This window comes from Hippoglossus hippoglossus, chromosome 3 (genome assembly GCF_009819705.1).
Source record: "Hippoglossus hippoglossus isolate fHipHip1 chromosome 3, fHipHip1.pri, whole genome shotgun sequence".
Taxonomy (NCBI): Eukaryota; Metazoa; Chordata; class Actinopteri; order Pleuronectiformes; family Pleuronectidae; genus Hippoglossus; species Hippoglossus hippoglossus.
In genome coordinates this window covers 18095805-18118698 of record NC_047153.1, presented here as the reverse complement: position 1 = coordinate 18118698, position 22894 = coordinate 18095805, and the positions used below count along the sequence as shown (strand labels likewise).

Below are 22894 nucleotides of genomic sequence, written 5' to 3'. Positions count from 1 at the left end.
AGCTGAATCTTTGGTTTCTTGGCTGCATGTTTATTAGGTGTTGTCACGTACTTAAAGTGGAAGGGTCCAACCAATTAACAAGCCTTTGATCTCACCTGCCCTGCAGCAAGTGCAGTTAAAGAAGAGCTTGTCTAAAGCTGAGAAGTTAACAACATCTGATCCGTTTTAACGACAAGATTCTGTCCTGCCTCCTCCCTTTCCTGTCTTTAAAAGTAGAAAGCTGGTGAGGTCATCACCTCCTGTTCTTCCCAGTATACATTAATGTGAAAAATGTGCAAACTGCTTTGGGTGAGTTTGACTTGTTGTAGGATTATCATTCCTCTGTGTCAGTGGCAGTGCAATAATGCAAAAATTAAGTTAAGAGACCACTGTAGGTAGCTGGGTATGATGTCACAAATTTCTTCTCTACCTCCATGCTGTTTCTTCCTCTTCGTGTCGTTTCCCTTGTTTCTTTATAATTTTTCTATCATGTGTAGCATTTCTTCTTGTGTTTGTTAATGTTTTCAGGACCAAATAACAAGTGTGTACTGCCCCAGTCAACGCTGCTGTAAAGGGGAAGTTATTGGCGGACAGTTTTCACACTTTCACATGATATGGCTTGATATCATGGAACACAATCTCACTGCTAGTTTTAGATTTTCTGCAAGACCAACACTATCATCACACTCCCCTTTTTCTCTTTTCAGAATCTGAATCACTTTTCTTTGAAACTGTATTTACAGAAGCAACTGGATTTGACTGGGAATGATGCAAATTATTATTTTTATCCAAATCGAACATTCCCCCACAGACCAAGCTTCAGTTACTCCATTCATACTCAAGTTTGTTTCACAAGTTTTTTTTTGTTGTGATTTGGTTTTTTTTACTGTTTCCTAAAACTTGTTTGTTAAACTTGTTTGTTTCAGTGAGAAACACATTTATTCATGTTACAATGTAACGTGTGAGGTCAAGAGAAAAGTCTGATAGTAAAGGAATTCCTTTTAAATGTTTAAGTGTGTTTTAAGACTGTACTGATTTGATGCTGTTGTTTGAGGATGCTGAAGACAAATGAGCCACTTTCTGTCTTGGTGAGTGAAAAGGGAACGTTTAATACAGACCTTTTCTATTACTGAAGGGTCGTGTTCTATTTTCTCATGTCTGATTGGAAGTTGAGGGTAATGGGTCGTGTTTTTACTGTGAAATGGGCACAAAATCTAGAGATTCCTCCATTAATATTTGGATGAGACCTCAGCATGAATTCATGCTTCTATAGAGAATGTTTGTGTTTGCTACTATATCATACTTACTCTAATCTCTCCAAGAACTCATGTCGCTCATGTTCCAAAGCTGTGTTCAATGTGTCATGCATGTTTATGATTCATTGCAAAATCACCAGAGATAAAATGTTATGTTGATGAAGCAACCATTGCTTTGTTTTTTTGATTTATTCATTTATTTTTATTCTTGGGGTCATTTATTGAAAACTTTCTTCCATCATGGTTACAGACAAAACATTTTAAGCCCATACTGTGGCCAAGTGAGGCCCAGAGTGTTTCTTCATTAAGTTGCAGTCTACTGAACTCAGTCTCCAGTAGATCCATGTGATGAGGACGATCAGATTTTCACAACATGGCTTCTGTGTCACTACATCATAATTCACCATGACAGGGATTGTTTCCTTTCTCTTTGCTCGAAAACATTTTTAAATTGGTGTCTCTTCATGTCAGTTATGTCTTCAGTGTGCTACAAATTCCTGCTTTAACCATTTGTCCACTGGCTGCTCATACTGAACACTGTGAGATGAACTTCCTGTTTCTCATACCACCACTGGGCTCTATACACCTATTTCCTTTATGATCTGTGACTGTCTGACACCAGATTCCTGATAACATTGAGGTTTTATATCAACAAGCTTCTACACTGGAGCCAGAGGAGGGTTTGGTCTAATACTGCAGACAGACTAATGCTGCATGCATTCTGTACAGCATTTGCAGGAATGAAGAATAATGCAATTCCAGACTGGCAACCTTTAATTGGTCTTAAATATTTTTTTAAGAAACTAAAATGACACTCAGTGGAGCACATTTGTCCACCAAGGCCAAGAATTATCAGTCTCCTAAACATGCCTGATTTATTTCATCAGGATCAATTAATTAACTACTAGCCCACCTTTTTAAGACATGCAAACATGAGAACAAACTTGTGCCTTTGGGATATTTGTTTTATAGTTACACCCACACTGTTTACATGTCAGGGTCGATGGTCAGCTGGCTCATAACGTCTGTGTAATAGATGTGGTTCTTCTCCGTGTCAGCGAGAGCCGTCAGCATCTCTTCCATCTCCTCCTGAGTGAAGGGCTCACCTGGTTGAAAGACATGCATCAACAAAAACAACACAGACATGATTGTTAGTTGTTTTCAGGGGAATAATAGACACACAAAGATATATCTAGAAGATAAGTAAAAAAACAACAGCCTCCACTTTACCTTCCTGTGTCATGTACTTTGTCATCTCCTCAGGCTCCAGGTATCCTTTGTTGTCTTTGTCCAGAACCTGGAAACACAGAGTGAGTGTTCAGTAAATCACATGTTATGTTAGATTCGCTCTGTCGACGCTGGATAATACGCACAACAGCAGCTAGTCCCACCTTAAAGGCCTGAAGCAGAAGATCCTCGGGAATGGGAGGGAACCTAACACACACACACACACACACACACACACACACACACACACACACACACAGAGTTTGTATCTTCTGTGATAAGGAAGTACTGTGAACTTCAAAGCTTATAAAGGAAACATTAAAGAGAAAAAGGCTCAGATCATGTTGAAAACAAAAACAATCTGAAAAACTCATAACACTGACAGGTTGTTCATTTGCTCCCTCAGTAACATCCAGTAGAAAAACACATACTGCTCAACACATGTTTTAACACCAGCTCCTGCTTCACTTCATAGACGTACAGAACATAAACAACTGGCATCAGTGCCTGGAGACAACAGCTCTTACTTCTTCTCCAGCAGCACGTTGGTCATGATTGGGAGAAACTTGTCCAGATGGATGTGTCCTGTGTGATCCTCTTCCACCTGGTTGAACAGGACAACACTTCTGGGGTTTGGATCTTGGACAATAATGGTTGCTTATAACATCATCTTCCATGTGTTACATATTTGTTTTTAAAGAAACTCACACTGATAACAATTCTTCATTTGCAATGGAGAAAATTAACTATAAAAAAAGATTGATGGCTTTTCAATGTGACAGCGCCACTACAATATCAGTAAGCTCATTATTACCTCTGCCAAGGTTATGTTTTTGTCTGTTTGTCGGCAGGATTATGCGAAAACTGCTGAACAGATTTCCATGACACTTGGTGGAAGGATGGGACATTGGCCAAAGAAAGAGGCTGTTAAAGTTTGGCACAGATCCGGGCAAAGGGGCAGATCCAGGAATTTTCTTTTTCACTTTTATTTAACATTGCAGATAGGACACATGAATTGATATTTTCACTGGTTTCCCAAGGAATAATTCATAGATTTTGATAAGACAATCAGGCATATTTAGGGGACTGATATCCATGAGTCTGTGAAATTTCTTGCTGATCCAATTCAAAATTGGGATCTAGCAGATTTAAATGTGGTTTTACAGGGGTGTAGGCTTTTTAAAGAAGCTGTATGGTAAAAAATATGGCTACAAACTAGAGCTACAACAATGTGTACCTGAGACAATGTGCTGTGGCCTTAGCTATGAGGCTTGGTTGAAGTTAAGGGGAGTGTTGGGCCTTGGCAGAGGTATGTCATGTGTATAATTATATTTCAGTAGTAGGTAAATTAGATACTGTAACGTGATCAAAATTATGAGATCTTAGAACCTGAGGAAAGTCTCAGATAATTGATTTTACTTTTTCCTTTCATTCGAAATATGACTAACACATTAGTGAAGACTTTTCTGACCTCAGCTATAAAGTCATGTAGGTCTTTCTGAGAGGGAAAGCAACCCAGGGCATAGATGATGGTGCCAAGCTCCCTAAAAACAAAAAGATAAAACGAGTAAATCATCTTAAATCACACAATATCAATACATTTAAAGACTTTTGCTGACAAATGTCGTAGTACTGATGTATTTTTTTGGTTAATTTAGCCATTACCGAGCCCAGTGGCCACTAATGAGTCTTGTCACCTTAGTCACTGTCAATATGAGCTGATTTCTAACTTCATTCAAAAAGTTGAAAGTGGTGTTTTCTGTTAATTTCCACCAAACCAAAAATCAGCTGGGAGGAACACGGAGGTATGAACAGGGCACGATGGGAGTAGCTTCCCACATGAACTATACATTTACTGGGTTCACTCTGTAATTTACTCTTTTTAAAATACACAGTGTCCTTATCCTGAGGTTCAAAACCCAACACATGGTGTAGACGATGTGGAATATAATTTGACTGCTGTATTTAGACCCAGCAGGATCTGTTTTGAATACAGACCTTCATTCACTCTCTGAGGCTATCCAAATTAACGTAAGAGCCTGCGTTGCAAACTCGACTGAACAGTAGTAGTAGTAGTAGTAGTAGTAGTAGTATCGATTATTTATGTCACTTTCTTTTAACATTGCAAGATACGGCACTTTTTGACATTTTCACCAGTTTCACAGAGAATAATAATGGATCTTAATGAAAAAAATCTGACATGTTTAGGTCACTGATATTTATGAGTGTCTGAAATTTGGTGCAGATCCCAAAGAAAAGCCGGATCTAGTGAACTTAAATGGGTTTCTAGCTTACATTTGTGACCTAGTGGTTTAGTTACGAAAATATAAATTTTTCTTATTAAGAAAAGCTAAAAGGTATCATGTGTTTTATAAATTATATGTCGTCTAAAAAAGGTTGGGGGCCCCAGATAACAATGGCTAATGGGGACGTAAATAAAATTATGACTTAGCTACATATGGGCTCTGGGGCTTTAGGGGAGACTGAATGAGGGTTTGTAGGCCATGGGTCAGTTGCCTGGTTGGTGGGCCACCTCAGAGTGCAGGCAGCAGGAGAAGCTCACCGGACATCCACTGTGTTGTTAGCCTCGTAGTCGAACGCCTGAAAAGCAGCTCTGATCTTCTTGTCAACATCTGACACAGTGGATTCTGACAGACAGAGACAAACATGAGGAGAGACAAACAAGTGATCAGACAACTTATACTGTTACAATGTTCATAACTTTGAAGTACATTGTAAAGGTGATATTGTGAAGAGGATGAACTGAAACGTTCTCTTTTATCGTCTAAAGGTGACACTTTCAACAAGGTAGTATATAACAAAGAGGTTATATTTAACTTACCTACACTCTGCCTTTTGTCCTCCATGTTTGGTCCATCTGCGGCCGGGTGGTTGCTAGGCAACGATACAACAGTGCTGCCGCTTGAATTTTGCTGCTTGTCTACTAGAGGTGTTACGGTCATCACTGTAAATAAAAAGTTAGAAGATAGTTTATTCATACACAGGTTGATTCAAGGTGCTGCACAGAGACATTTAAAACAACACAGAATAAAACTCATAAAGCAGAACAAAAGACAAAAGAGGTAAAGAGATCAAAGAAGTAAAAGCAATGAAAAGGATAAATCTGTAAAAATACATTTCAAAATAAGTATAGTAGTAAATTAATAAATAGTTCAAGGCACTTGTGAATTTAAAAATGTATTGATCGTATTTCAAGACAGTGCCACAGACGACCATCATTTCTTGATACAAAGTCAACTGAAAAATACAAAGTCAACTGACTTTAAACTCCAGTCTTTAAAGAATGGAGTTTCATCCACACAATGTTCCAACTACAACAACAGGGACCGGGTGACACGGCTCGGTGTTGCGTGTGTTTTGTGGATCGTGGGAGGATAAAAACATACCTCCTTTTGGCAGTAGGTGGCGCTATCACTACAACTGCATACAGACTAATAGATTCTGTTCAGGTCAAAACCCTCTCTTGTTTATCTTCAGATCGTATATATCTTTCACCTTTGCAACAGTCTAAGACATCAAAGGAATCTATGACCACTGTGACATTAAAGCAAACTCACAACAAGGAATGTTTTGCTTAATAAATCATTTCAAGTGTTATTTTATATAAAGCCTGGGTGGAGCTTTGATATACACAACATGGTTCAAAAGTTTATTTTCTATATCCTTGCAGTGAAGGAATTTCATCATTCAATATTTCAGGTATTCCCCAATTAATCCTTATTTGAATTTTTCCTTTGATACCTTTTGAATAAAAAACATTTTTTGTATCACAAATCATTATTTTCCTTTTTTTTCTTACCTCCTAAACAAATGTTCAATTTGTGAAAATGTTGGTGCTTATTAGACAATGCACAGTGGAGTTAAAAAATACTTCCTGTTTCATCATTAACCACATCTAATCAGTGCAAAAATAATTTTATCATCCGGCCTTCCTTTTTTAACTCAGTCAGAATTGTTTAGCTGAGTCCAAAATGTCATTTTTACCTGAGCTGAGATAATACAGCTCTCATGTTTTAGATCTTAACCCCCACTAGATGGCGCTGACATTTCTTTAGAGGCCAGCCACTGCAGTAAATCACCTCCACCGGCAGGGGTCGTGAGTTTATATGTCAGAACAATGACATGTGGGTGAGCCTGTGTGGCTCTGATGTTCAGCTGTGAGACAGAGGAGGATTCACATGATGGTGAAATCAATGAACTGCAACATAATGTGTATTATGAGGGCCAATTGTGGTTCAATACCATCATTGTGAGGACATTGCTGGTCCTCACAAATTCAAAGGCTTGTTTGACGGTTACGACTTGGTTTTAGGGTGTACTATTCTTACAATCAAGATGGAAACACACTAGTGAAAACATAGGATTATTTTATATTCAATTTCTGCCAATACATTCTCTTTCATTGGACCTTTAAGTGTTACTTATTACTTGCTGAGGCCTTTTTTGACTTTTGCTGCTGTAATACTGCAAAATTCCCCATTGTGGGACTAATAAAGTATTATCTTATCTTTTCTTATCTTGATGACACCAAAACTGGCCCAACTAAAGAGACGCGTGTGTGTGTGTGGTGCAGCTGGTTTGAAGCTTCCTCAGGCGGACATGAGTTGAGTTATACAGGTTATAAGGTTCCGCGAAGGCTCCTCCCGTTCCACCGGAATGTGTGTGTGTCGGTGTGGACGTGGCGCGGCGGAAAACACGGAGACGGGAGCACAAAGGAGGCTCCCTGCGCAAACTCACTGACACGGCAGCTCGTCCACGTGGAACCTGTCATCGACCAAAACACAGTCCGGTCTCCGTGGCAGCCATAAAGGGTGGTGGGGGTGCAGGACGTTGCGCAGTGCAGGACCGGGAGGTGGGAGTTGGGACGGTGCGGGGACAGAGACAGAGACAGAGGTGGAGGCTGCTCCAGATGTGAACCAGTGGACGTAAAGCTGCCTGAGCTAAAGACAGTCACCATGCAGACAGGTAGGCTCCTTATTACTACACTGGATCCAACATGTTAGAGTGAGAAATCCCAATCTATGATAATAATATGATAATAATAATTCAATCAAGGCAGATCTCACACTCGAACTCATTCATTTCAGTTTGAATTCGTGGCTTTGATTCAAAGCAGGAAGAAGAACCGTCTTTGTGAATGAGGCTGTGTAGTGATGCTGCAGTGTTAGCATCGCTGCTGCTCCACTGGAGGGGGGAGCTGTAGTTGGTGACTCTGTGTGTTTCAGTGGGGATAAAGCAGCACTTGAATCCACACATACAACATGTGCTCGTGCTGCTTGCTTGACACTGTGGATGTGCTGATGCTATAAGTAGATGCAGAGGTTTGAGTCGATGGAACCATAATGGAGGACAGGGTTCAGCATCTGTCCCACTGGCCTGCAGGACTGCAGCACTGCTGTGGTCATACACTGGTGTTTGTATGTGTAGGCAGCAGGTGTGACATGTAGATTTGACACAGCTAAATGTACAAACAGCTTCTAGCTTATAGAAGTATGAGGCTGTATTTAAGCCACTTTATATACATCATGCAACCATCACCCTTCAACCGCAACACTGTCCTGAACGTTTATCCATCCATGTTTAATCCAACCAGGAAATATCTAGAGACAACAGTTCTATTTGAGTTTTGCTTCTTTAGTTGAATATTGTGGTAAACGTGTCGACTGCTTCCAGGTAAATTCATCAGATAAGATTACATCATCCTTTATCAGTCCCAGTGTGTGAGGACCTTTGCCACGACCATGGTCTGTACAGAGGTGATGTGAGGTCATAACATGGCTGTGTGCTCATAGGTGTGTTCATGAAGTCTCACCTGGGCACGTTGGTCCTGTGTGTCCTGTTCCTGCTCCTTCACCTGTGTCTGGCTGCACCAGGTCAACCAGGGACATTGAGGTAAACCCACCTCTCTGCCAACCCAATGTCACTCTCTCTGTCTCCCTATATGTTTTCATGTAAAAACAGTCAATGCTTTTGCCATTTTACCACGATTGATACTGAACATTTTTATTGAGAATTTTAAGTGAATTTCCGCAATGAGAATATCACATGCAACATTAGAATGGCCTTCATTTGTAACACTAGATATTTCTAGCAGAGTTTTAAATGAACATGGCGAACTAAAAGTGCACGCAGTAGATGGAATACCTCAAGATCCATGAATTATTCTTTGAGAAATCAACAAAACCTTGAAAAAGGTCCAATGTACAATGTTAAAGAGTTCCTGGCTCTTCCTCCAAACCTTATGGATTCTTCCCTAGTTTTTTACATAATATAACCTCTTTGGCAAAGGTAATAAAATGGCATGAAAGTAAAAGAAGAGGCTTTTGACACATGTTTTATTACAGTTTTTATTTGTTAATCTCACAGAGAGGAATCAGTAGATGCCCATCCGCCTTCCGTAGGGCTACCCAATCCCTTTGGCTCTGGGGAAGAGGACCGCAGGTGAGTGATGCAAACATGTCTTTCAGTCTGTTATAGTGGATGAAGAAGCTACTGTCTGGTGACTCTGTGGACTTTGGCTGCTGTGTTGTGCTGATGATGTGGCCTGCACCATATACCGATAAGATCACATGTGCAATAACACTGCTTCATGTGGCAAATAAGACATATTTTCCCTTCACATCTCGGTCACTGTGCAGCAGAGTGTGCTGACCCGTAGTGGAACAAAACGAGAGAAGTAAACACCTTGTGCCACAGTGTGCTGGTGAGAATGTAAACACAGATTATTTCCACTGGCTGATAACATTAATGCCTGTGTACATGACTCATATGTCGTTATTGGTTGCGGTCGTCTGTGAGGGGTTTCTCCGGGTACTCCAGTTTTCCTGACTGAAATGACCTGGAAATGTTTCAGCGGCCGCCATAAAAAGATTTGTTTGAGTTCCCTAAATGATAAGGAAAGGAGCTTTAATGCTTCCTAACTTATTTCCTTAAACACAGGAAACACTGGAAGATCCTTAATGAAAGAAATGGAGAAAAACACAGCCCCACAATTTTATTGCGGCAGCAACATTTAAAGCGACGCAACATCATAGTTGCACCTGGATGGACCCACGGAAATATAAGAGACAGCACAGCTGTTTTATTCTCTTAACATGATCCAGAGCTGTTGAACACGATCATCTGAGCTTCGGATTTCTTCTCTTGTAAACAACAGAGACAAACATCAAAAACACAAGGAAAACATCAAGGTATAAGTTCAGAAACACAAATAGATCCAGAAGACCTTAAACTGGAGAAGGATCATGACACAGGAGACATCGCATGTATTTCTTGCAAACCTTGTCTTAGATATATATATATATACATATATACATCACACTGTTTTATGTCTTATGTAGAACACTTTAAAATGCCTTGTTTTTTAAATGTGCTCTATAAATAACCTTGTCTTCACACTGAAGAATAATTAAACAAATAATAGCAGAGCGACTCAAGGGCTCAGAAAGTGTCGTCCTGTCATCTGGTTTATGTAAAATGTGGAATAACCTGCACAGTGCTTTTAGATGAGGTGGCACCTCTTCCTGCTACGTTGAGTCATGAGTCAAGATGTAGCTTAAAAATAAAAGAAGTAGCCTAAAGTTCTGCCCTCTTGTGACTGAATGTCATACATGAACCCGACTGTACTTAAAGTAGAGATAAGCCTGTTTATGAGTTGCAACACAAATTGATCCTTGTTGAAAAAATGGGACTCATCAGTTTTAGTTCTTGACTCTCAGTGTTTTGCTGCTGGATTGAAAATGTTGGATTGAAAAAGGTTGTGTCTGCCACAGGTGGCTGCAGAGTTTCATTCAATCCAGTGTGAAGGAGTCTGACGGTCAGGGAGGAGCAGAAATCAGCTCCTGGGAACAAGGTAGATATCTCCACCTGCTGGTGTGAGTTAAGTTCTATGTTCTTTGTGCTAAGTTCTATGACTTTGACTTTTTGAATCTTTTTTGAAATGATGACCAGAGATTATTTAAGCTTTTGTCTGGGGTTCTGTTGGAACGTTTGTGTTCAACACTATATTCTTGACATTCTATGCGAAGTGCCTTGAGATAATGTATATTATGATTTGATGCAATACGAATAAAATTGAATTGAATTGAATTGTTATCGTCACTAAACCTGTGTTTGTGTGTAAATAGTTTGACATGTTCTTGCTGTTCATCCTCTGCAGCAGTAAATCAAATGTGTGTTTTTTTTTAACATGTCACTCTTCTTCTTCTTCTCTTTTTCAGAGGTGTTCTTCCTGTTTCGTCTGTATGACTTCGACCGCAGTGGGTTGTTGGACGGCTTGGAGATGATGAAGCTCCTCTCAGACTACAACTCCCATCATACACCAGGAGCACAGGACAAGGAGTTTGTGAGGAGGAATGAGGTATGTGTGTGTGTGAGTGTGTACTCATTTTATTTTATTTTTGAATTTTTTACTTTTCCAGCATACACATGGACCTTTTCAGGACCAGTAGACCTCATGGGGACCAAAGCCTTGTCCTAATGAGGAAACTCTTAATTTCTGAGGTCACAGTTAAGGTTATGGTTAGGCTGTCCACAATGAATGAGAGTCAATGCTGCACAAACCTTAGTAACTTTAAGTAAGAGTGGAAATATGTATTTATAGAATTACTGCAAAAAGTCAAAAATCTACTTGTATGCGAAGGCTGTGTTTATCTCACCTGCATTTGTTTGTGTTCTCTCTGAGTCCAGGTGGTGTCGATGGTAGACTTTTTACTTCAGACTCAGGATCTAAACCAGGACGGCCTACTGGCCCCCTCAGAGCTGCTCTCTCCTCCATTACCTCACACAAAGGTACTGTGCATGCACAAACACACACACACACACACACACACACACACACACACACACACACACACACACACACACACACACACACACACACAGAGAGAGAGTTTAAAGCCAGAATAGAACATGGATTATATGGTATTCTGTTCTTACAGTGTGATTGTACAGTGATGTCGAATCTGTGATGAATTGAATTGTAGTGAATTTGTTACTGTTGTCATCAACATGTCATCACCACCAAACCTACAATTTAATCAGGAGATAAACACTTTGTATTTTTATCATGAAAGTCTATTCTTGACACTTGTCACATTTCAAATGAAAAGAAATGATAAAAATATAAACGTAATAATTTAAATAAAATATGGTAATAATATGTTATGTGGACCTTGAGTTTTGTCAAATTCTGGGTTATGTTTTATTCTTATTTTCATTTTGATATTTTGATAAATCAAATTGTGTTTTGTAAGTGGAGGTGTTGTGTTACCACCAATTAATATGTAGGGGTTGTGTCTTATTTGAAGTGTGCAATATACTTTAGATTACTGAGCCGTACCTAGTTTCATCAGTGCAGTAACATTACGTCACACCTCCCACCACACAGGACTCCGGCAGCGAGGTGGCAGCTGAGGAGAGAGAGGAGGCTCATGGGGGTTTACAGCCTCAAGAAAACAAGCAACCTCAAGATGAAGTGAAGACCGAAGAGGACGATGGACTCATAAAGCTTTCAGATGAACAAAATGGACAACAACTCCCAAACGTCCCAGCAGCAGAGCAGGAGCATCACCAGAGAGCGCCCGTACATCAGGGGCAACCCGAGATGTGAATCCACTAACACACTAGAGATCGTTCTGGCCTCCTGGGTCCTGAGTACCACTATCACCTGAGAGGACCTCTTAGTTTTCCTCCTCACAGAAGGATCTGATTTTACATTGGACTGTTTAACATGTTTAACATTATTGATGCACCTGTTGAGAGTATTCCTGTCACTGTGTTGGAAAACAGGCGTCACCTATTGCTTTCATTGTGATTACAAAAATATCTAAAGCTGTAAAAGGGACAAAAGTCCTGCGTTCCAGATGCAATAATACCCATGTTTGTAATATTGAAGCCATGAGAATAGTACTGAACACATGTTTTTCTCCCAACAAGACAAACAGTTGATCCTTGAATTTGAAATCATTTGAAAGTTATAAGATGTGCTTAATGTGGAATTTCTTTAATTCTTTTTATTCACCCTTTTCTCCCAGCCGTGATTTTCTTAGCAAATTTGACTGTTTTTCTTTGCAGAGACTGTTACAAGCAGCTCAGTTGTGTTATTAAATTTTTATTCAGAATTTCCTTCAAATGGGGTTAAAAAGCACATCTAATTATATATATATATTTTGATGAGGAATTCAATGTTCCTGAATGAGTTTTGTCACTTTGAAATCATAGAACAGCCCCCTTACAGTGTTGAGTTACAGCCGACCACCACTAGACTACAGGCTCATGAATGTTCATCTTCACAGGCAGTGACAGGAAGGCCTTGCTGAAATTAGATCTGATGCAATCCTAAATTCAGTCTTTATCTGCGAACTGGAAATGTGTTTACAGCCTGACAGGGTTTACTACTTGTTTTTCATTTGTTTACTTTTCTAACCATTTATGCATTTATACAGCTGGAGAAAACAAAGTAAATACTGTCCCTCTCTCTTTCACTCTGCCTCCTGATTCTGAAATGGGTTAGATATGTCAGAACTCATTCTAAATCAAATGAAATTTAAAAGGCAGGAACACACACTGTGTACTATTATAAATAAGATATCCATAATAGTAATTGGCTTTCCACATAAGCACGTGGCAGGGAGGTCCCAGAACAGAGCCATAGCGCCAAATATAACTTATTGCGATCATTGAAATCGAATGAATTTTGACGAAAGTGGTCCTGGCTGAAAAGAAATCAATTCAACGAGAGTCAAGGTCACTGTTACTTCACAGAACCTCTCCAATGTGACACCTTTAGAGAATTTCTTTAACATGTCCACAAACATTTAATTGAGTTCAAAGGTAATCTGCTTAGATTGTGGTGGTCAAAGGTCATGGTCACGGTAACATGAAAATGTTCCTGGCAAATAAAGACGAGAGCTTTAGTCGTGCAGATGTTCTCTTTTTCAAACATTTGATCCGGCACCCATCAAAAGATTTTTTACTGGATCACACATTCGGTAAAAAATCTTTGTTGTTGTTCCAATTTTGTGACGTCAACATGAGGAGCTATATCGGGAGTTTGTCATGATATCTCGCACAAATATACTTCACTTGGACTCAGAGATTGACCTATTAGATTTTGTTGGTCAAAGGTTGAGATCACTGTGACAGCAAAAACACATTTTTGGCCATAACTCAAAAGTTCATGTGCTAATTATAGTGACAAAATATTAATAATATTGATTATATAATAATAACTTTTATTTTTCTATCCAAAAGATAAAGTCAATGTCCCTCTCATATCATAATGTTCTGAAAAACGATTTATTCGAAGCCATAACTCGAGAACAGAGGGGAGATTGTTACCATTTGACTTAGTGGAGGGATAAAAATAACAGCAACAGCTAATCTGTTTATTTGAAGCTCAACAATCAGAAGCCTCCTCTCCCAGACTGTCAGACATCTGAACACCAGGTGAGTTACTGCAGCACCAGTCCAGCAGAGCTGAAGCAGCCTGCAGCGTCTGAGCTCTAAAGAAATACCAGCGCTATCTCCTGGTTCTACAGGAAAGTATAATGATTTGTTAAAATGCAAGAGGGTCATTCTATGGGTTGTAGTAATCTCTATTGAATGAATGAGAGTCTAACAACTGGGCCTTTCAGAGGAAAAAGGAGATGCTCACTGATCTATGTCTAAGTATTTTATATATAAGGAAATAGTATTTTCATAAATACAACATTTTTTTTCAGTTTAAAGAGTAAAAGGAGTGAGAACAGTCACAACCTTTTACAGCCTCAATGTTAGTACTGCAAGGTATCAGCTTTATTTCCCTGGTCACTGATCACTTTCAGCTCTAGTTTAAACCATCAGCACCTTCCCTGCTGCTTCACATTCAAAGCTTTCTACTCACAAGCCAACTGGATGCTTTTATTGTGATAATGTGTAAGACATGCATGTCAATGTGTTTCTGTCATGTTAATGGGCGACAGTTGCAGCGCTGTTCTTATTTTAAACAAGTCTGACCAGACATGGATGAGTTTTTAATATTGCAGGTTAGAAACAGAAGCTGCTTGTGAGCTGAAAAGAGTTGCAGGCGACAGGCTCTTGTGACAAGGTCAACGTCAACATGTCATCAAGGTCAACAACCATATCTTGCTTCTATAGAAAACCTTAGGTGTGGTTATTACAGTAAATACACACAGACACACACAAAGCCAGATGGATAACAATCAGAAGTATTGAACTGTACTGCAGGGATTTGACCACAAGATGTCTCAGTAACTCTGGATAACACTATTTGGTCTGTTCTGGGTTTAAGGGATCACCACATTACATCACATAAAATTACATGAAATTACACTACAAGCAATGATAATACTCGATAAGAAATAGTTAAGAGTGTCTAACAAATAACTGACTGTTGTTATTCACTGAGAGCATCGACAACTTTGAGAGTTTAGCCTGCAACAAACAACCACTGAGTATCTGTTTATAAAGCTCCACATTTTTATGCAATTTTTTTCAACATTTAACCTTTTTCACATCTTTCCTTCACCCTTTTAAAATGTAATGCAGAAACATTCAGCTGACTTATTTTATACTATATTACACTACATTTTTCTTCTATTTGTGTAAAGCAACAGTATACTTACAGTTTACTCAAGTACAAGTTTCCAGTATCCTTTATTTAAGATAGATATGTGCATATGAATACAAAGACTGTTCAAACACACACACACACACACACACACACACACACACACACACACACACACACACACACACACACACACACCACACACACACACACACACACACACACACACACACACACACACACACACATTCCCCTACAGCCACTCTTCATCACCTTCATTGGCCTGTGCTCCTGGTGTATGATGGGAGTTGTAGTCTGAAAGGAGCTTCATCATCTCCAAGCCGTCTAACAACCCACTGTGAAGTCATACAGGCGAAACAGGAAGAACCCCTCTGACAAAGAGAAGAAGAAACGTGACATGTTTAAAAACAAACACATTTGATTTACTACTGCAGAGGATGTACAGCAAGAACATGCCAAGATGGTTAAACTGGCTCATTTGCAGAAATGTTTATTACTAAGCATTGTCCCTGCAATTTTAAACCAAATAAATAAAAATAAATGTCCTACTATTTACTCACAAACAGAGATTAAGTGACAACAAAAGATGATGTGGAACACAAAGGTTGGAACAGAATCACAGACCAAAGCTTTAATCTCTGGTCTTCATCTTAAACAGATCTTCTACAGGTGTCACACCAGCAGGTGGAGATATCTACCTTGTTCCCAGGAGCAGATTTCTGCTCCTCCCTGACCTTCAGACTCCTTCACACTGGATTGAATGTACAGTAACTCTGCAGCCACCTGTGGCACACACACCTTTTTCAATTCACCATTTTCCAGCCATTGTTTTCAATTCATCATTATCAATCTAGCAGTAAAACACATCCGAGTCATGAACTAACGCTGAAGAGTAAGAGTCATGTTGCAGATACTATCAGACTGGCAAAAGACAGAGACACATTTAGAATTACAAATATCTTCAAACAGCCTGAGTGGTACTTGAAGTATAACAGATCCTTTATTTACAAGAACGACTACAACAGGTGAAAGATAGTTTGAGTCTTTTGTTGGATAAGCTGCCAATAGATCTGTAGTCTTTACACAAAGCAAATGTTGTTTAGAAAGAACCTCACATCACATCTGTACAGACCATGGTCGTCGCAAAGGTCCTCACACAGTGGGACTGATAAAGGATGATGTAATCTTATCTGATGAATTTACCTGGAAGCAGTCGACACTTTTACCACAATATTCAACTAAAGAAGCAAAACTCAAAGAGAACTGTAGATATTTCCTGGTTGGATTAAACATGGATGGATTAACGTTAGGGTCAGTGTTACCACGCGCTCCATTATGGTTCCATTGACTCATCGTGTGCTGCTTTATCCCCACTGAAACACACAGAGTCACAAGGTACAGCTCCAGTGCTGCTACAGCTTCCTCCCACAGTGGAGCAGCAGCGGCTCAGAGAATAGTTGATGGTTCAATATGTAGCCTTGGGGACACACTTTAAAGACATAGAGGTAATTATAACAAGCTTCTCCTCTGGGAAGTAAATGGGTTGAGACATAATGTGTGTTGAGTTGCCATTCTCCATATGTTTGGGGATTTTAGTAGTTGAATCTTTCTCGTCCCTGCCTGTGCGTCTCTTTGGGTTTGAACATATTTTCATGTCTGCTACTGAAACATGGACGTGGTAAACACACACGAGAAGTGCTGCTTATGGCGCACACTTCATAATTAACATAATTGCTATCGGGTGGTTGACGGCTTTTTAAGTGGACGTTTTCGATACGGAAAGAAAAAATATCCTTTAGAAAAATGCAGTCGCTCGCCAAGACATCATAATAAATCATTGGAGCGGAGTGTGTGTAGGTCAAGTTTATGCAAAACATGATTTAATTTGATGTCACCACTTAGTTATATTTTGGTTCAAATCACAGATATGAATAGCAAACATAGAAACATTGTCTCCAACGAGCTGTTGTCTCATTACCTCCCCCGTTATGTTCTCTCTGTGTTTGTTTGTTTTTTAGTTAGCAAGATTACACAAAAACTACCAGACAGAAAGGCTGTGGTACAGGTCAGGACAGACTATTGTTATGCAGCTCTTTACTCTGCGGTTTTGATCTTTAGGGATAATGCATGATTTTCAAAGGCCAGAATGTCAAAGAAGGCTAATTTTCAGTTTTTAGATGGTAAAGACTCCGGGTAGGTGTGATGAATACTCAACGCATCAGATTTCATTAACATGTGAAGGCCTCGATACCGACCTGGGACACATCAAACATGGTCTCTGCTGGAAGTGTCACCTGGACGATGTAGGACATTACAGATTACAGGGATAACACCAATTATGAGGACAACAGCTATTATCATAGGGATGTGACATGCGATTGCACACCCTGTTACACTGATAATAACATGTCTGGGTTACCTACACAGGTTCAACAAGAAGTGGCAACCTGTTTTTACTGGGATCCAAAAAGTCAAGACACCTTCATTTAAAGGGACAACACTGATTATATAGACAGCACAAGAGATACTCACCAGCTTTATTCCATTTCTGCTGATATACATGGAGGGTTATTATTATCAGTCAGTTATTGCTGATAGAGCAATATGTTCAGACGGGTTAAATACACAGTACATTATATTGTGGCTTACAGTTTTCATGCTTTATATGCAGACAGAGTCATTGGAGATGTCTGCTGATGTAACAAGATGTTTAGAAACTGTCTGATTAAAATAGGGGTGTCACCTCACAGCCAGATTGTTCCCGGTGCGAATCCCAGCACGACCAGAGTCTTACTGTGTGGACTTTACATGTTCTCCCTGTGTCTGTGTGGGTTTTCTGCTGGTTCTCTGGTTTCTAAACACATGGAGATTGGGTTTAGGTTAATTGAAGATGTGAACAGTTGTATGTCAACTTGTGTTCACTTATATTTTATTTTATACATATTTGCTTATTTGTATTTGATTGTATTAGTTGCTTAGTTTTGATATTTGTATATTTTTCTTTGTAAATCTTTATAACAGGTACGATATGAATTTAGGGTGACACTTTCAATTATTTCGTTGTGTTTGCACAATGTCAATAAAGTTCTTGAATCTTGAATGTCTCACAAATCGCTGGTGACCTGGCCTGGGAGTACCCCGCCTTGTGCCCATAGTCAGCTGGGTTTGGCTCCAGCGCCCACTGGGACCCCCCAGAGGACAAGTAAGTGATTGATAGATCACTACTGGACTGTCAGTATTTTTGAGAATTGAAAATGGGTTGACAATCAAAGAGGTTATTAAACCCAACATTAAAAGTTTGACTAAACACACATTTTTTCTCTGAAGTCCCTTTTCCACTGGTCAAAACCCCATTTAAAACCCACCAACATCTGGCTTTTGTCTGCAATAGTAATAGATACAATCTGCATTCACTCCTGGGTCAAATGACTCTGCAGTAGACACACGTTTTATTCGGCTCCAGCTTTGATCAGTGTTGATGGAATGAGACACCCGGGTGAACGCACTAATTTGGCAGATAGTGAGGTGACTCAGTTGTCGGTGTGCTCGTGATATCCAACATGACGCTCTGAGGACAAACAGAGAAACTCCTCTTCTGGCAGTGGGAGAGGAGTTTATCGCCTCAGTAGTTGTACCCGCGTGTAAAAACCTGCGTATACTAGCTGATTTTGGTGTAAAAGAGGTATTAGAGAACTGAAATCGTGCTTTTAATTCTGCAGTGATGGTGGCAGACGACCCATCAGTACAGAGTTCAAAGACCATTTAGCAGAGTGAGCAAGTTAAAGCTTCACATTTCTGTATGGCAGATCAGAAGAAACTAATCATTTGTGTAGATGCACAGAATTAAATAGCAACATATACTGTCTGGTCTGTTGAGGGGGGAAAAAACTGCTGCAAGAAGCAACACAACTGAGAAACACAAAAATTATGCACTTTTAAAAGTAATTCAACCATTTTTGTAAAGAGTTGATTCAAACAGTATGTCCGACCTCATCAAAGGGTCTCCACTAAGTGACATTCTCAATATGTGGAAACTTCTATTTGCTATCTACAATATGTCAGATGTTCCTCAACAGTTTTTCCACAATCCTCATTTGATGCTGTGGCCGTTCGATCTGCACCTTGTTCCAGTGACAGGCAGCTTTAGCGTGTGCTGCAGCAGAGAGACTGTTGAAACAGAATCTTTCAGTTGGCCACTTGTGTTAACTGAACCGTTGCACTCTGGTGTTGTTGTACGGCATCCTGATGGAAGCTGTTGTGCCTCAGCTACTTTCCCCTCACAGAGAGGCAGGAATGTGAACCGCTGACCCTCTGGTGACAGGGACGCTTCTGCAACCATTTGGCTACTGTCCTCCACAAATGTTTATATTCTGTTCTCTGCTGTTTCCATGTTTGTCCTGTTGAAGTATGCTGCCAAATAGTGACCCTGTAAAACACATGATTCCATTGAGTTTATGATGATGAAGCATCTTTCACAGCAGCGACTGTAATAATATCTATAATAACAATTTACTTATTCTGCCTTAATGTTGAGATAAATGAAGGGTTTGAGGTTCTTACTGCTGATGTGTTTGTCTGTCTGCTGAGTTATCTGCCCTATAGTGCAGGGTGACTCAACATCACAACTTGTTGGCCCACACACACACACACACACACACACACACACACACACACACACACACACACACACACACACACACACACACACACACACACACACACACACACACACACACACACACACACACACACACGCACACAACCACACACACTTTCTCTCTTTACCACACACACACATATCCTCTGTAGTGTGAGTGACATATTTATCTTTGTAGGAAAGGAGGAGGGAGAACAGTGCTAGATACACAGCCTAAATACAGACAGCAGTCAGGTAGTCGTTGATAAATCTGTTGTGTGTCTGTGTTGGTATTTCAGACGATGGCCAACAGGCTGGGGGGCCGGCTAGTGAGCCCCATATTGTATATCAGCACAGAGGATATATGTTTGAACCGGGCAGTTTAACACAGACCTGAGACAGTTGTAAAGACTCAAGCGTGGTGCTGCTCACACAGTTGCCATGGTTTATCAATGTTCTCTAGACCTGACAATCTATAGAGCTGAATATCTGCTGAGAAAGAGAGACATTTTCCAACCAGGTTGCCCTCTGATATCTGTGTGTGTGTGTGTGTGTGTGTGTGTCTGTGTGTGTATTGTTGCAGAGCAGCTCTTTCCCAGACCAGTGATAAGTGTCACCTCAGTGGGGGCTTTGACACCTGGGCTGGTGTAAAGGGGGTGTTGGTGGGGCAGCCTGGAGTTCACACCTCATTGACAGTAGGAGATGATCCTGTAACTAACTTAATACATGCACACAACCACACACACACACACACACACACACACAAACACACACTGGAGATCTGTGGACACAGTGGTAACTTTGCATGTTTCATTTAATTATACATCACATGACTCGCAACCATTTTCCAAACACATCAGACATTTTCACATCTGCAGCCACTATTTTCCACTCATCACTGTGAGAAGCTCCGTCTGCAGAACAGTTTAACGTTCTTGTGATATGAACAATAAACTGACAGTCAACTATTTTTTATCTCATTTCACCTTAGCTGAAATGATTTTTTCCCTACATGGGAATGCAATTTTGAAGCTTTTATCCCAACAAAACCTGAAAAAAAACATGTATTTACCAGAATCTGTCCTTAAATGTACCGACAGGAAAAACAAATCGCCTTCATGCAGCTGCGTGACCCGGCCACGATGATGTAAGTTTTACAAGTGAATACATAACAGGACCAATAGTCTCTGTGATTGATCACCCATATTAGAGCTGGTTGAAAATATCCTCAAAAACAATCTGGTCGATTGTTTTAAATTGAATTAATGGCTGCCTTGAAGGTAGGAAATCTGTCTGAGACTCATGGTATGGTTTGGGAAATGTTCAGCACACACTCAAGCCGCACGAGATTCATGTCAAATGGGCTTCAACATGAAAAACCACTGGAATGATGCTTTCACTGTCGTGACAGCCATTACTCTGTCAAACTGGATCCCTGCTGTAGAAATGTGACTTTCTCTTAAAAACAGGCTCACATTTTAAATAACTACTAGTCTGTTTTCAGTCAAGTGGTTTAATGTTGCCTTGCTTCACTATTGTTTGAGCCGTCTCTCAATCAAATGAGGAAACTTATGTGTGTGTTTGATCTCTACACACACACACACACACTCACACACACGTCCTGTTCCTTTGACGACTACATGCTAAAGAGCGACTGTGACTCATTTGTACTATTTAAGGCTTCTGTCAGACTTCTTTCTTCCTTTCGTCTGCTTTGCTCCGCATCTTACTCCTCCTCTGGGTGTGAATATAGTGAATTCTTCTGCTTCTCTCATTTATCTTTTTAACACACACTCTCACTCTTCAGACACAGTTCCTCTATTTTTCAGTGCATCCTCTGTTGCCCATTTCACCTCCTGTCAGCCTCAGTAATCAGAAATGCACTTAGTAGCACACAGGTCTGCGCCAAGGGCAAACTTTTATTTGTAAGCAAGATTACACAAAAACAATCTTAACGAAAAACATCAGGCACATTTAGGGACTGATATCTATGAGTGTGGGAAATTTGGTGTTTTTTTATATTGTGTGAATGACCCGACAGGAGTAGATTGATCAAATTTTACCTGTTCACAACAGTAAGAAGTCATTTATTTGCGCTAGTGATCAACATGATGAATTTTAAGGATTTGGTTGGTTCGGACACAGCCACAGAGGTGAACTGTGACAGTAGAAAACAGGGTGGTCGTGTGTGTGTGTGTGTGTTTGTCAGTCTCATGCTAAAGGGAAGTGTCTGTGCTTATCAAAGAGCAGGATGAGGTGACATGTACCTGCTGAAGAGCTATCAGCTTCTTTACTGGGCTAATCCAGCCCCACCACACAGAGACAACGTGTGTGTGTGTGTGTGTGTGTGTGTGTGTGTGTGTGTGTGTGTGTGTGTGTGTGTGTGTGTGTGTGTGTGTGTGTGTGTGTGTGTGTGTGTGTGTGTGTGTGTGTGTTTCCACAATAGGTCGACATGGTAACTCTGTGACTGACGGTGTTGTTGGAAAGACTTGTGTGGTGCCCATGTGTCCAGTTGGAAAGAGATGACCTGGCAACACCTGGAGTTCACTCCTCTCTCTCTCGCTCTCTGCCTTCTCATTTTTCCTGTGATCAAAGTGTTTCCAGGAATTTTACAGGCGCGACTGTGATTTAAACAGAGGAAGACGCCTCCGCAGTGTGACAGCCTTTAAACATCAGTGAAAACCACAGCTTTTTTATATCTTTTCTTTTAAAATTGTGCATTTTCAAATTGGTATAGGTTTTCTGCTTTAATAACGGAAATCTACAATACATAGACAATTATTTGAAGTGTATTTATAAATGTGTCTTTGCCGATGAATGATGAAAACACCTGCATCTCTGCATCATGTGTTCTGACCTGCTTGCATCCACATCAATGTGTTGCACATGGCACAGTACACACATGAAGGCAGGGTGGACAGTTGGCTTGCACAGGATGTACACATATACACATAAACTGTAACCGTGGGTTGAAATGAACCAGTGTTTAGGAGAGCTAACAGCCCAAAAGCAACAGTTGTTTGTCACGTGTGGAGGAAAAAGTGTTTCAGTTGTCAAAAGCAGATCTCTGTCATCGTCCCACAGGAGGATGAGTGTCACTGCATTGAGTTCTGGGATTTCCCTGTTATCCTGACCTTCGACCGCGACCCTCTCTCCCCCAGCCTCCCAAACCTGCCTGCTTGT

The 22894-nt window shown here is 40.2% G+C and overlaps 2 protein-coding genes and 1 long non-coding RNA gene across 4 annotated transcripts; 1 reads left to right on the top strand and 2 right to left on the bottom strand.

Annotated features, from left to right (window-relative positions):
* Window positions 1-845: 845 nt before the first annotated feature.
* On the bottom strand, window positions 846-22492 carry LOC117756585. The gene is made up of 3 exons (XR_004612822.1): window positions 22482-22492; window positions 14872-14874; window positions 846-1843 (listed from the first exon to the last, which is right to left on the bottom strand). It is a non-coding gene; the product is annotated as an uncharacterized LOC117756585 (long non-coding RNA).
* efcab2 (EF-hand calcium binding domain 2) lies at window positions 2188-7279 on the bottom strand. Its single transcript, XM_034577101.1, has 8 exons — window positions 7221-7279; window positions 5305-5427; window positions 5026-5110; window positions 3934-4006; window positions 2990-3066; window positions 2627-2669; window positions 2466-2532; window positions 2188-2341 (listed from the first exon to the last, which is right to left on the bottom strand). The coding sequence occupies exons 1-8, from the start codon at window positions 7252-7254 to the stop codon at window positions 2223-2225; spliced, it is 621 nt and encodes a 206-aa protein (XP_034432992.1). The 5' UTR covers window positions 7255-7279; the 3' UTR covers window positions 2188-2222.
* On the top strand, window positions 7098-13219 carry cgref1 (cell growth regulator with EF-hand domain 1). 2 transcript variants are annotated; one of them, XM_034577090.1, is made up of 7 exons: window positions 7098-7448; window positions 8276-8375; window positions 8850-8924; window positions 10256-10335; window positions 10703-10842; window positions 11172-11273; window positions 11872-13219. In XM_034577090.1, exons 1-7 carry the CDS (start codon window positions 7439-7441, stop codon window positions 12091-12093), a joined length of 729 nt encoding a protein of 242 aa, XP_034432981.1. In that variant the 5' UTR covers window positions 7098-7438; the 3' UTR covers window positions 12094-13219. The 2 variants fall into 2 exon arrangements, with proteins under 2 accessions (XP_034432981.1, XP_034432985.1); XM_034577094.1 differs by lacking the exons at window positions 7098-7448; window positions 8276-8375; window positions 8850-8924 and adding exons at window positions 8956-9679; window positions 9912-10122 and having other exon boundaries at window positions 10229-10335.
* Window positions 22493-22894: the final 402 nt, after the last annotated feature.

What these genes read in the sequence shown, in the direction of transcription:
- efcab2 (XM_034577101.1), bottom strand. Translation starts at nt 7,254, where the DNA reads ATGACAGGTTCCACGTGGACGAGCTGCCGTGTCA. An exon ending in GTGGACGAGCTGCCGTGTCA is followed by an intron (nt 5,428 to 7,220) that starts GTGAGTTTGCGC and finishes TTTTATTTACAG; the next exon opens with TGATGACCGTAACACCTCTA. An exon ending in GGACAAAAGGCAGAGTGTAG is followed by an intron (nt 5,111 to 5,304) that starts GTAAGTTAAATA and finishes TCTGTCTGTCAG; the next exon opens with AATCCACTGTGTCAGATGTT.
- cgref1 (XM_034577090.1), top strand. An exon ending in TCTGGGGAAGAGGACCGCAG is followed by an intron (nt 8,925 to 10,255) that starts GTGAGTGATGCA and finishes TGTCTGCCACAG; the next exon opens with GTGGCTGCAGAGTTTCATTC. An exon ending in AGTTTGTGAGGAGGAATGAG is followed by an intron (nt 10,843 to 11,171) that starts GTATGTGTGTGT and finishes CTCTGAGTCCAG; the next exon opens with GTGGTGTCGATGGTAGACTT.